The sequence below is a fragment of the Ciconia boyciana genome, chromosome 7 (genome assembly GCF_034638445.1).
Source record: "Ciconia boyciana chromosome 7, ASM3463844v1, whole genome shotgun sequence".
NCBI lineage: Eukaryota > Metazoa > Chordata > Aves > Ciconiiformes > Ciconiidae > Ciconia > Ciconia boyciana.
Window position 1 is genome coordinate 40,833,793 of NC_132940.1, and position 15,786 is coordinate 40,849,578.

Sequence of the window (15,786 nt, forward strand, 5' to 3'; positions counted from 1 at the left end):
CGACATGACCCCCAGGCCGCCCCCGGCACCCCCTGCCTGACAGGCTTTACTGCCCCTTTTGCAGAAAAATCTGCCTTTCCTTTAAAACTACGAGCAGGCGAAAATAAGCAGTTACGGGTCGCAAAGCGGATGCGGACCGCCTGCGCTGCAAGGGAAGGGAGAGCAACGCGGCACCGCCCCGCTGCCCGCCTCAGCCCCTCGCAGCCCCACGCGCACGCGCGCGGCCCCACGTGAGCGCGGGCCGCCGGAGATGGCCGGTAACCCGGATGCAGCTATTCCGCAAGATGGCGGCGGGGCGGGCAGGCGGCGCGTTGTAGCGCCCGCGAGCGGTCCCCGGCCCCGCCATGGCGGACCTGGGCCGGCAGTTGCAGGAGTACCTCGCGCAGTCGAAGGCCGCTGCCACCAGCGGCTCCAGCGCGGCCCCCGCGCAGCCGCCCGCTGGCTGCTCGCAGGAGGAAGCGGGGAGCGGCGGCGGCCTGGGGGCCTGGCTGGGCCCGCTGAACCCCTTCCCGCCGGGCCGCAGCGCCCCCCCCGCGGCGGCGGCGCCCGGATCGGGGCCGGGCTCGGGCTGGCCGTGGGCGGCCGAGGCAGACCCCTGCCTGCCGGGTCTGTCGCGCTGGCAGCGGCTGGCGGGGAGCGGGCTGTGCCTGCTGCTGGCCGCCCTCTGCTTCGGGCTGGCCGCGCTGTACGCGCCGCTGCTGCTGCTCCGCGCCCGCAAGTTCGCGCTGCTGTGGTCCCTCGGCTCGCTGTGCGCCTTGGGCGCCGCCGCCCTGCTGCGCGGACCCGCCCGCCTGCTGCGGGAGCCCAGCCGCGGCTCCCTCCTCTACCTCGGCGCCCTCGGCGGCACCCTGTACGCGGCGCTGGGGCTGCGCAGTACCCTCCTGACGGCGCTGGGCGCCGCCGTCCAGCTGGGCGCCGCCGCCGCCGCGCTCCTGGCCGCGCTGCCCGGCGGCGCCGCCGGCCTGCGCCGCCTCGGCGGCCTCCTCAGCGCCGCGCTGCGCCGCCGCGGCAAAGCGCTGCCGGTGTGAGCCCCGCGCCGCCGCCGCCGCCACGGGGGGAGGGCCGCAGCCCGGCGGGACTCGGACAAAGGGACCGAGAGACTCACGCTGTCGCCAGCCGAGGCGCGGGGCACGAAGACATCTCTTCGAGCCGGGGATGCGGATGGCGCCGTCTTACGCCGCTTCTCTTCGCCTCCTTCGCGTTCCTGCTGGGTTTTCTTCGCCAATTCTTGAGCAAGAAAAGCAGCGGCTGGCACCCGGGAACGGCAGCAGTGACCCTCTAAACTCGTTTTGCTGTGTTCAGGTGTAACGGTGTTGGTGCCAGCCTGCCGAGCCGTCCCTGAGCACGGGATTTTGCCTTATTGCAAAGTCAGCTCGATAGCCACGGTCTGGAGTCTCTTCGGCTCTGGGTGGGAGCTGGCAGCATCCCACTTTCCTACCTCCAGTATAGGACCATGTGGCTGCTGCAGCCTACTTCAAAACGTGAGTGAGATTACGGAGCTGATGAAATGTAATTATTGACTTGCCCGTTACGTGAAAAGCAAGTATCTTACAGCTGAGGTGCGTAGGGCTGACTGATGTTGAAACATGGAGACAGTTTAGCAAAATCTGATCAAGTGTGGGCGTGAACGTTCAGAAATAGTTAACTGTTATTAACTCGGTTTTGTGCCGATCCCTACACTCTGAACACATACTTTAGTCGCTGTATAGTGCAACCATCAGCCACCTCTGACTAGTGGTGAATATGAATACTATGTGCCACTGAACTGTATTTCTCTCTAAAAACCATCTTTAAAATACCATCCAGTAAGCGAAACAAACTTTCCTGGGGCTGTGGGTCACACAGACTACCCGTAATTGTAAGGGTAGTCTTCTTGCATGATGATGATAGGGTAAAAGGTGCTAATCTTAGTTAAGAGCCTTGGCGGGTATTGCTGCCTTACAGCTGCTGTAAGGTAGCTAATACTTGGGCTCTAAAAGGGTAGCTTCAGCTCTTAGAACTTTATTTTTAATATATATATATATATTAATCTCTGAACTTGGGCAGGAATTGCTTACTTGTCACAGTATGACCTTTAAAAACAGATTTGCTAGTAATTAGAGCCTGTTTCAGCTAGCATAGCTCTATTTCAATGCAGAAGCTAAGCAGCCCTAGGAAGGTGCTGAATTCAGGCTGACAGTCCCAGCTGAGAGCTTGGTACTTCAGTTTGGGCTGTATACTGCACTAAATGTATCTGTATACTGCAGATAAATGGGACTACCAGGCCTAACCTGCTCAGAGCCTGAGTATCTCACTGAGGATACGTGCCTCATATACAAAGTAAAGCCAAATGCTGCAATATTTATCTGCTATCACTACTTAGGGTTTAGCATATTCACCTAATACTTGCTCCGAATTAAACTGCAATTGTTAAATGGAGGTACTTAAGTGTACATAGATTGCTTTAATAAAATGATTTGTGTACCAAGTGTCAGTATAGACATTCCACTAATGGTCGCTTTTTTTTCCCCCCCTTAAAAATGTAGATCAGAGCTATCTGAAGAGCATTAAATTGGTGTTCTCACTTTTACAACTTCTAAGCTATAGTATATAAAATTAATTTTATTCCTAACAGCAGTATCAAATTAAACAAATCTTAGACAAGGTGGAGCTGTAAACTAGCAGGTAGAGCATAAGAATTCTACATGCAGCACTGGTAAAAGAACTTGACCTGAAGAGTACAGAAGTATATTCCCATTAAGTAACTTTATCCATTTTCAGCAATAGTGGGTCATGGTATCACAGACTGGGAAGCTTCTTCTGTCTCTCCTGCTATGCTGTCACCTTCTAAGATTTTATACAAAAGCTAGCTAATTATCCGATTTTCTTAGAACTTTTTGTTCATATTCCACGATTGTGGAATATTTCACATCTTATTTAAAAAAGCTGCCCCTTGATGAAGAATGTTACTTAACACCAAGTACAGTAGTGGTTTAAGGAGTTGCCCAACTGTCAGAAGAAAAACAAGCATACTCCCTTTTGTCTAGAGGAAGCTGGGTTCCCTATTATTAGGGAACTCTAATAAGTGCACTCTAACTTGTTTTGGTAGAGGACTAGTTTAATTAAGGACTAAAGCTTATCCTGTAAATCACATATTCTAACTATTAAACAAAAGTCACTTTCAGTCCCCTAAAAATATATAGGGCTTGTTAAAAAAAAAAAAAAGGCAAGCTTTCCCCTTTGCTAGTGATTAAATCATTGGTATTTATCATTGAAACTTCAGGATAGGTCCCAACTCCCAGACGTATACCAAAAGTGACCAAAGCCCTTCTTCAGATAGAGGTAAAAAGCAATTTTTTTTCCCCTCAAAGGAGAAACTGTGTTGTATCAGGTGCATCTCAGCTGTTTCCCAGTTAATTCCTTTAAGACCACTCTCTCTCTCTGGAGCCCCATGACAAGGATTTTATAGGCTAATGATCAGTTAATTCCTATAATTTTCAAATGCCATGTTATACACTATGAATTAAAAACTAAGAAAAAAACCCCCTACTTGTAACTGACTGAACTCAGAGAACAGCAGTTAAGCATATATGCTTTGATCTCTTTAAATAAGATAGGTCATCAGGACTTAAGCCAGTCTTTAGTAAATTTGACTGTATGAGAAGTCAGATAAAGTAGCTGCCATGTATCGCTATGTTGTTGCAGTAGCTTTTCAGCTATAGAACTTAATTGCCGTATTATCCTGAATATTATAACATGAAATTCAAGGTGGCGGGGAGGGAAGCCTGGTAGTGATATTTTTCATTATATGCTATATCTTATACTTTTAATGTAGGACCTTCCTGAGAGCTGGCTTTAGAATATGTACTCACGTGACAGAATTTTCATTGAGGCTTTAGATATTAAAGGAGCCTTTTGATAACCTGGTGACTGGAGATGATTAATATGAATGATTTATGGGGAAAACCGAAACTCATGGTTGGTAAGCAGCTTTATTATGAAATGCAGGAAATGGGAATAACCCCTCCTCCTCATTTCCCTCCCCTAGTAAAACTAGGAAACAATATCCTAAAGAAAAAGATACTTAAAAAATGTTAAGATTAAAGTGATCAACTACGAAGGTTTGCACTTCAGCATTTGAATGCACCAGACTCTACTGAACACCCATATCTTTAAGCAGTGCATCCTACAGTCATTGTAAAACATCCATATTAATCAAGCTGCTAAACTTTTTTCTTCCTCAGTTTCTATAAACAGATGCTGTTTTGAACAAAAATATTTGACTCCCCCAGGTGAAGCGCAGAATGACAATATTTGTCATTATGTCTATTTTGCTAGCAGTCCAGGTTATAACTCACACTATGTCTATGACAACTTTTTCTAAATGCTGTTCCACGTTTTTCTCTTTCAGGATGGTAGACTAGCAAGCAGCGGTGGTTTCCCGAGTTTTGGAATTTTAACGTCAGCACCACTTGTAATCTGTAGACAGCTGTGGCTAAAGGTGAAAATGAAAGTTCTCTATAAATGATAAACCAAAAAACTAGGAATCAGCTATTAGTATTTTAAACGGTTGAGATTTCAGGAGGTAGTTCTGTTGCTCCAATACACAAGTTTGCCTAAAGACAACCCTCTTTATAGTAATAGGTGAGTAAAGAATCACACGCTGTGTTGATTTTTTGTTAATTTTTGCGCAAATTACATTCTGTATTCATACAAAAACAATGTAACTCTTCTGACAAACTGTACATATAGAAACAAGTTTCTGTCTGGAGGTGAACTGAAATCTGTGGAGGTGCTCCATGTCTCACAACACTTAAAAAAAATTCCAGCTCTTCACAAAACAAAGTAGGTAAAAGAAGGTGAGGAAAACAGGGATGGGAGACGACAAAACAGAAAGCTAGCTACAATGCTGCAGCTAGTAGCAGTTGATTGATCTAGGAAAAGACCCTTGTTAGGAACTAATGCACATTCAGTTATCCCAGTTAAGAATCCAGGTTTGTGGTGTCACAGGGTTACTTTATGAGTCCAGAGTAGCAGTCTATTTAAATATTGTCCAGCAAGGACTGGGTGTGACCCAGTCAAAGCCTCTTCTATCGGCCTCTTCCACCACCCCTAGATGCTCCTCTTCTTGATTGACCAGAGTTCATGTTATTTCCTCTTCCCCAATTACTTCCACTCCTTCCTCCTCGAGAAGGGTTATTGCCTCCTGCAGGGCCTCCACCAAAAGCTTCATCCCTGTGGAATCCATCGTGATGGTCTCCATCTAAAGAACTAGACCTCCCAGATTTTGGCGCTCTCTGTGAAGGTCCTGAATTTCCTCGTCCTAAAAATGAAGCACAATCAGTTACTGATGTTGAAGTCGAAGCCACACCTCTTCTCAGACATACCATATATTTAGCTAGTTCTTCTGTGGTATAATCATTCACAGACCAAATGTAGTTGAGACCTGTAATTTTATGCCTCCTTCCTCTATATGATTTTTCTTACAGAGATTTAGTGTCTCCATTACAGTCCAGAAGATGGACAGCAATCAAGAAATTCCTTAGGAATTAAAGGAGATTGTATCTGATACAGTCAGCAATCACTTAAATGAAGTTAGAACAGTGATAGTCATAGTGTCCTCAAAACTGCCAGGCATACCTGATTCTTATGCTTTAACACCATCTGTGGTTCTCTGTATATTTTTATTGCATAATACTTTTTTTTTCCTAAACAAAGACATTGCACTGATGTATCAGTTGAGGTTGGTGGTGAAGAGAATGAGTAACATTACTGTTCTGTTCCATTTTTTGCTAGAAATAATGGAAAAATGCTCTATTTTACTGTTAACCAGGAACATAAACTACATGAGCTCTTGCTGCCAGGAATGGGATTTTCTACTTCCCAAAGATCTTTTTAGTGCTGATAGGTAAATTAACATAAAAAACCCTGAAGTCATTAGCTCAAAATACAAGCAGTAGTTTGAAAAAAAAATAATGGTAACAGTAGTTTATGGACACGTGCTACAGATAAATTAGGATATTTTTGCTCCACTTTAGCAAGAGTGATTTTTTGTTGACTCTGCTTGGTTCTGTGTAAAATAGAGACCAAATTGTTCCATAGAGTTTATAATTCATGAAGTTTTAATTTTCAAATGACTTCACCAATACAACTGAAGGTGACACAGCCCATATATGAAAAAGTATTGTTCATGTTTTGTTTATCAGGCTTTCTGCCATTGTTCTAAACTTTGATACATTGGGTTGTCCAGGCACAAGAAGTGTCGTAGTTAACAATTGTTTTGACTTCAATAAAGAATCTGATGGCGTTACCACAAATTATTATTGAAGCTGGAGAAGGAATCCTTACAGATTTGATAAGATGCTGGCTAAATGAGAAATACAACATAGAGTTTTGAAAGGAAAAATATTGATACAGAGGGAGTTTTACCAGCAGGGTTTTATTAAAAACATCTGTGAATGAATGATAGAACCTGCTGTTAATACAACACTGGAAATATAGTCCACACAGAGGACTGGCATACAGTTAAAACCAAATGAGCTTCAGGACAACAGTAAGAGAAGTAGAATGAAATTCAGTATCATCAAAGCTGTGCAGTAGAGGTCTAACAACAAAAAATTCAATTATAGGCTGGCAGCTCAGTATTTGGAAGCAACTGAGAAGGATCTCTGTCACTGATCACTACCTAACAGTGGGTAGTCAAGATGAGGACATTAAAAAAAAGACAACATTAAAAAAGAACGGCAGTCCTGAGATTTATAAGAAGAAAAAGGATCAAGAACTGGTGCAAGGCTAATAGGATGATTGTGTAAATGGCATGCACAGTAATAGGCTCTGAGCCAGCTACTAACTCCAGCTACTACTAAGGGTTACAGTCGCTACTTGCATGACAGTGCCATGTGACTGTTTAGTAGTTAGTTAAAGAGGGAAATAGGACATTGGGAGCTATTAGGAAAGAATGGAGCAAACAGAACAAAACCAAGTGAACTGTAGAAATCCATGGTTTTATCTTAAATAGTGTGTGCGATTCCTAGTTACCCCGTTTAGTTTACAAAAGGATAAATTAAAACTGAAAATACTATATACAGAGTAATAAGGATAGTAAAAGCTACAGAACAACTTCCCAGAGAGAACAACTAAACAGATCAGAGCTCTGACTTGGAGAAGAGCTCGTTCAGGTTGGAAATGGTAGCGTTTGATGCAATCTGAGGTGGCATTCAGAAATAATAGGGATCAACTTTCAACTGTTCCAATTAAAACACAAGACATCATCGAATGAAATTAGTGAACAATAGGCTTAAAACAAGAGAAAAACATTTTCCTTCCTTTTTTTAAAGCATCATCTACTGCAATTAAGTTTTAGAGCTCTGTCTGTGGATGTTGTGGATGTCAAAAGTTTATATGATTCTTAAAGCAATTAGAGAAGCACACAAAAGGTAACTGTCAAAAGCCATTAAAAATAAAAATAATATTTCATTAAGTCACTGAACTACAGATCTTCTGAGGTTTAGAGAGCATTTCAGGGACATATCACTACAGACAGTATTCTTAACACTCTTCCCTCAGCACCTGCTACTGGTTATTGTTGAAGACAAGCTACTGAGCTTTAAGGACTTCTGGTCTGATCATGGATGGCCATGCTTACACTCTTACAAGTAGAGAACTCATAAGAAAGACTTAAAAAAAAAAAATCAGAGTTCATTAAGTCAACAGAATGAAGGCTGAGACAGGAAAGATATTTGAGTTAAAAGACACTAGCACAAGCATGAATATTGACAAATAACTATTCTGAAAATCAGAGAAAAAAAAGCTCTTAGCAAGAGTTTTCCAACTGGAGTAACAGGGAGCCAAAAACTGCCTGCTTTTAAACAGGGCAATAAAGAAGAGGATTACATGATGCTGGAGAGAAGATTTGGATTTGATGCCCAGAAAATCCCTCTGTTCTTATGTTCCTGTAAGATTGATCTTCAGCTTCAAAGCTGGTAAGATCAAATATTTACCAGTTCACCTTTATCCCCCCTGAATAGATAAGGAATTCTGGATAAGCCTACAGTTGAAAAATGTGCTGGTGTTACATAAGGTTTTCAATACAAGAGGCTTTTTACCTTTGCCCCTCTCCTCCGGAGGTCCACCTGGAGCATCCATTTCTCTGTGGTCAGAGGTCCCTGGTCCATCATGCCAGGGACGTTTACGTGGTGGCAATGAGGCCATGTCCATGCCCTGGAGCGAAGAAGAACGTTCTCTGTTAGCTGGAGAATGCCCATCATGAGGAGGGTGATCTGGACGAGGACCTGAGCATGAAGAGAGAAAAGAGGATAATAAGTAATGTTCATCTGATCATTATTCCTCATTTTTGGAGGCAGTCACATAAATTTACATACTTTCCACGCTATTTGGCACACAATTTCAAGTTAAAATTACAAAAAGCTTCCCCCTCCATCCCAACAGGCTAACAAGCAAACATTAGATGAGTAAGTTGTAAGAAAGCTAAAGGTAAAACAGGTTTAAAAGATGATGGGAAAGAAAGAAAGGACAGATTTGAAGTGTTCTTTTCAGTATAAAACATTTTTGTATATTTTAGAGATAATCACATCTTCATTTATTCATGTGTCATTTGTGCTCATTTTTTCCATGACATTCTAAAATTCAGTTTTGCCCCATAGGGGTTGCCATTAGTAACACAAAAGCAAATGCCACTAAACCATAGACATTGCAGCTGAAAACATTATTTTTGCAAACAATAGATAAGATGCCATCCAAGAGAAAGATTACTATTGGCATTAATATACATCTTAAAAAAAACCCACAAGATATGCTTCAGTCATCCACAGGTGACAACAACAGGAAGTTCTGGGCTGTACAAGAATTCAGCTTAAAATCAAGACTTTGAGGCCACAATCATTTTTTGCTCAGTGAGACAGTTACATTTAGAGCCAGTTAAATTCTGTATAGTTAATTTTTTCCTAAATTTAGATGTCCAAAGAACTATGTTTTGCTTTTCTCATGGTAAAAGACTGGTATCAAGCACATGAGGTACAGGAAAAAGAGGTGATTGTTTAAAAAAATTTTTTGTAAGTGATTATATTGTAGAAGTCTAGTCTATTATCTAAAACAAACCTCACCAAATTTTTTACCTGGTTCTCTGTTTCCATCCCAGGATTCTGGTTTCCGCGCTCCTTCAAACCGTGGAAATTCATCTGGAGTAGGAAGTAAACCCTTCCGGCCTCCTGAGCAGAAAGAGATACAGGGGACAGGAGTGAGAAGAGACATTGTATTCATGAAAATACTGTAATTTGCCCAAGAAAGGTCTTTGCTTCCTTATCCTTGCATTTCAGTGTGGAAGAATGTTCCCCTCACCTCTAAGAGCACCACGACCTCGCCCCCGAACACCATGGTCCCTTCCTCTTGAGTTTTCATCTGGAGAGTCAAAAGTGTCATCTGGCCCAAAATCTTCAGGGCCAGGAAAGCCATCTCTCCCCCTTGGTCCCCGGCCCTCATGTCTGGAGGGTCCTCCTCTTCTGAAGCTACAAGAAAGAACATGGTACAAATGTGGTTTTTAGGCAGAATTTAGATTTATAAACTTGAGTCAGCTTCAGTTTAATAATCAACTCATTTCTGAACTGTTCATACTATAGCACATAGTTACTAGAATAGGATTTGTAGGTGGAAAAGTGCACATTTTCTGCCTTTGAACACTTCTTTTAGTCATTTTTATAGTTTTCCCTCATACTTCCTTCTGTTGATTGTGTTGGTTTTTCATACAAGAAAAATACTGTCAAATATACTGCGTTCATTTAATGAAAAGGGGGGGGAAAAAAATCAGTGAGTGATGATAGATAGAAGGTAAGGTAAGGAAAAGTGTAAGTGAATTTCCCTTAGCTGTGGGGTCTTACTTTCCCCTTCGCTTTTTTCCTTTTCATTTTAGTGATAAACTGAAAAAATATGAGCAATGAGAGTCAGGGCTATAACAAAACATTCCAGCATTTCATTCCTATTGATTTGGGATTCTTTTGCTTGAACATTCTCTTTTTCATTCCATTCTTCTAAGTTTACAATTTTAGTAAATGAATCTAGACTGCACTTGGTTCTGTAGGGACGATGATTGCTCAACAGCATGCACAGTGGCATTCTACAACCTGAAGAGCAGTTTATCCAACTGCAGTAATGAAGAATTTTGTTTTGGAAAACGTAGTTATGACACTGAAGTTGATAATTTCCTTCTAATAAGTACCATGGCATCTTCAGTAATTTGGTATGATTGGGTTCTGCATGTCATCTTAAATGAGTATAGCTCCTCCAGTATCACACTGGGGTTTTAACAGAGATCTTCAGTGAGAAGAATGGTTCTTAATGAACTGTCAGGTGCCATTTCAGGTAAGCCTACAGATGGCTGCATGAATACTAGTAGCTTTGGTTTTTGCATTACCAGTTTAAACACTGGGAGTGCTTGTAAAAGTGCATACATGTTCTGTGTATTACTGCAACTCCAAAACTGCGCACTAGCACCAGTTGTTACAATTGTCTCAGTTTACAGCCCAGTTTCTGTGCAAGCACAGGTGAGATGTTTAGGTGGTGCAGGCACACTGGTTCAGGAGTCCTCACAGTGCGACCCCACACTGCTCCTGCCCGCCCCTCAGTGTCAGTACAGATAATGCGGAGCACTCTTGGCCCATTCGCACTGATGCCCCCCACCCTCCCCTCTCTTCCCAGTTCCACACTGGCCAAGCCATAACCACCATAATATTCAGATGGTGTTGGCTTTGTGCAACATCCCCTTCCCCAGCTCATTAATGACACAGTGCATCCTATTACAAGCAAAACTTTAGATACTTTTATTTAGAATTTTAACAACATTAACCTTTTAATTACAAATTTAAATATTTTAACAGTAGTCATAACACAATACAATATTTTTAAACTTTTACATTTTTTTTAATTAAAAACAATAGGTCTGTCTCCACCTCCCAGAAAACAAACACAATACAGAGAGGAGGCTGCTGTGCCTATATAGGTACAACAGTGGATGGAGGGAGTGCTGTGTATGGACAATGAACCATTTTACATTAACCTGGATGATCTGGGAAAACAAACTGAACAGTTTCAGGTACAAATGGTTCAAATAACCACATAGCAATATTGTTTAGCCTTGAAACAGCACAGTCCTCTAGATGTTCTTTAGAGGGCCTCCCATTTTAATACTGACATGGTGTGATTCTGCTTAGCTTGTAAATTACCAAGACTTGCAACACAAGGTCCTATGGCTAGCAGGAATAGGGCCTTTCCTTTTGTTTCCAGGCAATGTTATGGACACAGATTAGTTTGGAAATCTATCATACCTATGCCTGACATAGCCACAGCTCCTAATATTGTGTTACGTATATCCTTTTTCACTTTTTCATATCAGTCACATGTAAAACCCTGCCTTGCATAGGACTCAGTTCCTGTTTGACTGCTCTCGGATCTTCTTCTTTGAGGCCTAGGACCTTAATGTACAGAACTACACACTGTGCAGATTAGCAGGCAGGAAGAGGCAGGTCTCTGCAGTAGAAGCATCATGTTGATATGCACAGGTAGAGTAAGAACAGGACAGGGATGAAAAGGACGGGAAATTAGAGAGAAACACACATACACACACTTCCCTCTTATGCTTGATCAAACCAGTTACAATCCAAATTCCAAACCAAGTCAGTTAAACGAGTGGTTGGGATTCTTAAGTTCACCTCAGCATCTGCAGTAAATGGCACCTAATTCACCTTCATTCAAAGGAATTCATTAAGTTTGCAAGCACATTAAGCCTTTTATAGTCCTGTACTGATTCCTATTAAACCAAACTCTCTGTATAAAGACTTGTACTCTGACAAATAGACTCTTCTTAGTTCAGAAGTCAGATTTACAGGTCACAAGGTTCTTGGACTCTCTTCCTGAAATATTTTTAAAAATCAGGATCATAATAAAATATTTTCCAGTCCCTAAACATTTCCAATATAAGATTTGAAAATCTCTACCGAGCTTCTGAAAGTGCTGTCTGCTGTGTCTTTTAGAATTCTATAATGCAGACCATTCAGCTTGGATTCGCTCTAGTCTTACTTTTTAAAAATGGCTTTAATTGTTACCTTCTTTTAGTTACTGTTCATTTCTTTTCATACTCTTCACACAAAAGGAAGGTACATCTTTACAGAGCTAGGTAGAAAATAGCTAAAAGAAGAGCTGTATAGATGCAAAGTAAAAGGAATGTAAGAAAATGATTAAAAAGGCAACTAAAACACACAAAATTCACATTATGTGGAGACCACAATATATTTGTACAAGTACACGTTCTTATACATATAAAGTTGGTGGTCAGTGAGAGGCTTAGACCTTGGAGGCCAAATTTAACTCAGTTAAACTAGCATAAATCTGGAGAAATTTCGATGACAGTTAATCTTGCTGACTTAGCATAATTCCTCCATATTTACATTGGTAACTAGAAGCAAATTCATCCCTTTGTGATTTATTTGGAAATTGTGAGCAATGACATGGACATTGCTGTAAATTAGATTATTTTTTGAGTTCTTCACTTGGCATTAAGAAATAAGTCAGAAAGAGAAATAAAATTTCTACAAGCAAAAACATGAGAAAATAGTCTCAACAGTCCAACAGATGCTGTAGCTCTGCCCCTTATATTTGATAGTAGGATCACTGTTCTGCTCCTTACAAGTATATTACATCTCATTCTACAGTCTCTACAGTCATGCTGTAGTTTGTGACTGGAGACAAAGTCTCAAAATCCACTTCTAGGGTTCAAAAGTTTGTCACTTTAACCTTCAAGTTTCCTCTCAATTTTCATGAAAACGGTCTCAAATCTTCATCCTGTATCACTGGATCTTCTCTACAAATTTCCTCCCTTCTCTTTACTTACTGTTTAAAGACACGGAAGCTGCTGTGTACAATGACCATTTTTCAAGTTTTCTTCTATTACTGAATGATTTTTATGGACTCTATACTCAGGTATATTAGAGTTTTCATTTCCTTATTGGTTTCCAGTTTATAAATCTGAAACAGATAGACTCCTTAATGAAAAGGAAACCAGGAAGAAAGAGTTCCCTCCATTTACCCTTTAACCCAAAAAAGATGAGTAGATTTATTCTTACCTCTCATCTCGTCTTCCTCGGAACCGTGCATCCTCAGGATCCCGTGGATATCTATCATCTGAAGGTCTCCGTCCTTCCCAAGCACCAGGAGGCCCACGGTTTGAACCCCCTCCTTCAAATTCCCTGTGATCAGGAGGAAAGGGAGGCCCAGGTCCACCTCGTCTCCATTTTTCATCTTGCAATGGTGGGCCTCCTCTCCCCTCAAATTCCCGTAATCGATGGCCAAATCTCTTATCTGGATGGAAGTCGTCACGGAAGTCATCTGGTCGATCAAAGTCATCATGGAAATCTGGGTGAGGTCCTCGTCTATCTGGCATGCCCCTGCTGTCTCTACCATCACCCCACTCCTGGCCACCTCGAAACAACCCTCTCTCAGGCCCATGATCAGGACCACCACTGTTCTGGTCGTGCCTTCTATCTGAGAGAGGGCCCATGTGATGGTTTGGTGGACCACGGGAGTCACCTTGAGGGAAAAAATCATAGCAGATTTCTGTAACGTTTTCTAAAAACGCACTAGGATGCTCTAGTTCGTACAGTTCTACAAAGCATACACTATACATTTCACATGAAATAATTTTTGGGGAAAAACTCTTCCTCTATATTCCAGCCCAAGTCTATGGAAGCTTTCCTCTCAGCCAAGGCCCTGTGTTCTGCTGTAGCCTTTTCTGTCTAGAGGCACTGCACTGGAACAGCCTCTTTTAGGAGAATTACTCGCAGAAGAAAAGACAACATATTTAATTACCTTTATTAAGACCAGGTCCTTGGTTGTGAGGGCCAAGACGACCTTGTCCTCCCTGCTGCCCCAGTCCTGGTATCAGTGGTGGAGGACCTGGGTTCTGTCCATCCTATGAGCATATAATAAGAAAAGCCACGTAAATTGCCATGGGTGAGTATTTTTGCTTTTAAGCATTTTGTAAGGGGGCAAAACAATTTTTACATAAAGACTGCATCTTCACAGATCTTACGATAGAAACAGCTAATTTTCCAGTGTTTTCAGCCTAATTTTTCAGACATTCACATCAGTCATGCTTTTCAGTCACTGTTTGAGAAACACATGATTTTATAGGAAACTGAGCATTTCAAGGACTAGTATTTTACCCGTAACAACCGAACATGATAAAGCTCATATTCTAGCTGCCTGTTAGAGAATATGAGGAAACTGTGTATATTTGTTTGAAAAATATCAGGTACTGATTTATATGCAGTTAAAGAGCTGCATAGACCAAAGACCTCCTTTGGAAATGAACAAAAAAATGAAACAATGAAAAAATATCAAAGTGTTGGGATGGGGGGGCAACAACAGGGCCATAAGAGAACCTCTCCTATAAACCTTTGTAAACTGTTAACATGCAAATACATGAGTTTCATTTTTAACATTCTGGCAGATTTTGTTTTTCTTAATTCTAATTCTAGGATCAAAAGAAAGTAGTAATACTTGGCTAAGTACGAAGAAACAATTTGTTAATGGGTTATTAAGCAATGACGGGGCTAAAGGCAGAAGCTGCAGTCACCTGCTTTTCTCAAGCAGAAACAGTAGAGTGAGCATAGGTTTGTGTAAGTTATATGATCCCAAAGAAAAAATAAAGTATATATAAGTCTTTTGTTATTTTTTTATCTTTTTTGTGAATTTTAAAGGATAAAATAATGTTATTTAAATTCAGCTACTTTTTCTACAGGTACCATGTTTACACTGGACCCACTATGATAACATTGGTTGGGAAACCATGTGGTTGAACTGTCTGATTCTGCCTTTAAACAGCAAAGGCCAGACAAAAAGTCATAATTTGGGGTTTGTACTTGACTGGAACTAAAAAGGGGCATGTACATAATTCACACTGTAGCAATGAGATCCAACAATAAAAATGTATCACTGTGAACAAGACAGAGTTGAAACTTGCAAGATTGCTATACAAAAACTTTTTATGTTGACATCACCAAAAAAAAAATCCCCCCAAAACACATACCAGAAAACCCTAAACACGTAATATTTTCTTCCTAGACATGTCTAATATTTAAGATTTAGACTTGGCCTTCATATTGACTTGTAAAAAACCCTCCAGACTGCAGGTAGTTTGTAAATACTTAAAAACCTACACTCCATCACTGTCATTGTACTCATAATTACACTGCTTAATCTCTCCATGAATCAAATAATTTTCATGCTCTACATTTATTTTTGAGAAACACTACCTTTTTTTTTTCTGGTTGCAGAGAAGCAATAAGTTCATTTGTGTATTTTTCCCATCATATCTTGAAATACTGCTTTTAAATTAAACATTTATATTCAACTGCAATATAGGTGATAAACACAAAAAAAGCACACAAATATATGCTACAAACATCACATTTGCATTGAGTAAGTTTGTAAGGACTTTGAAAAAAAGGCAAAATAAAAGGCCTGGTCCAATGCCTATTAAAAAAACAAAAAAATACTCTCCTAGTGACCAAATGTTGACTTGAGTCCAAAACAAATAAATTCTATGACTAGGTAAGATCCAGCTATCGCAGTGCTTCTGCCATTCTTGACCAACACTTTGCTGGAGTTCCATGATTTCTCATGTATTTAGCACATGCTTACTTACAATAAACTTTATTGAACTTCTTAAATTTATGCCACTAGTGTTTAACCAAAGCAGCAGTTTTTAGCACTCACTAAATGAGTTTCCTTAGTGTTTAG

General features: G+C 41.2%; 2 protein-coding genes across 4 annotated transcripts in view; one reads left to right on the forward strand and one right to left on the reverse strand.

Moving 5' to 3' along the window:
* The first annotated feature begins 101 nt into the window (after positions 1-101).
* Positions 102-9,342, forward strand: SFT2D3 (SFT2 domain containing 3). Of its 3 annotated transcripts, XR_012043247.1 has the most exons (4): positions 102-1,481; positions 4,391-4,480; positions 7,852-7,961; positions 9,137-9,342. XR_012043247.1 is itself a non-coding variant. In XM_072866422.1 (1 exon), the coding sequence occupies exon 1, from the start codon at positions 345-347 to the stop codon at positions 1,026-1,028; it is 684 nt and encodes a 227-aa protein (XP_072722523.1). In that variant the 5' UTR covers positions 102-344; the 3' UTR covers positions 1,029-3,964. The 3 variants fall into 3 exon arrangements, 1 of the variants encoding a protein (XP_072722523.1); XR_012043248.1 differs by lacking the exon at positions 7,852-7,961; XM_072866422.1 differs by lacking the exons at positions 4,391-4,480; positions 7,852-7,961; positions 9,137-9,342 and having other exon boundaries at positions 102-3,964.
* The window catches only part of WDR33 (WD repeat domain 33), a 71,705-nt gene continuing 60,537 nt past the window's right edge, over positions 4,619-15,786 (reverse strand). Inside the window, exons 18-23 of the mRNA XM_072866421.1 lie at positions 13,852-13,954; positions 13,110-13,572; positions 9,337-9,503; positions 9,114-9,206; positions 8,085-8,270; positions 4,619-5,302 (exon numbers count right to left, since the gene is read on the reverse strand). Of these exons, the coding sequence (XP_072722522.1) occupies positions 5,070-5,302; positions 8,085-8,270; positions 9,114-9,206; positions 9,337-9,503; positions 13,110-13,572; positions 13,852-13,954 (1,245 nt within the window). The 3' untranslated portion in view covers positions 4,619-5,069. The remainder of the gene's footprint in view (positions 5,303-8,084; positions 8,271-9,113; positions 9,207-9,336; positions 9,504-13,109; positions 13,573-13,851; positions 13,955-15,786) is intronic.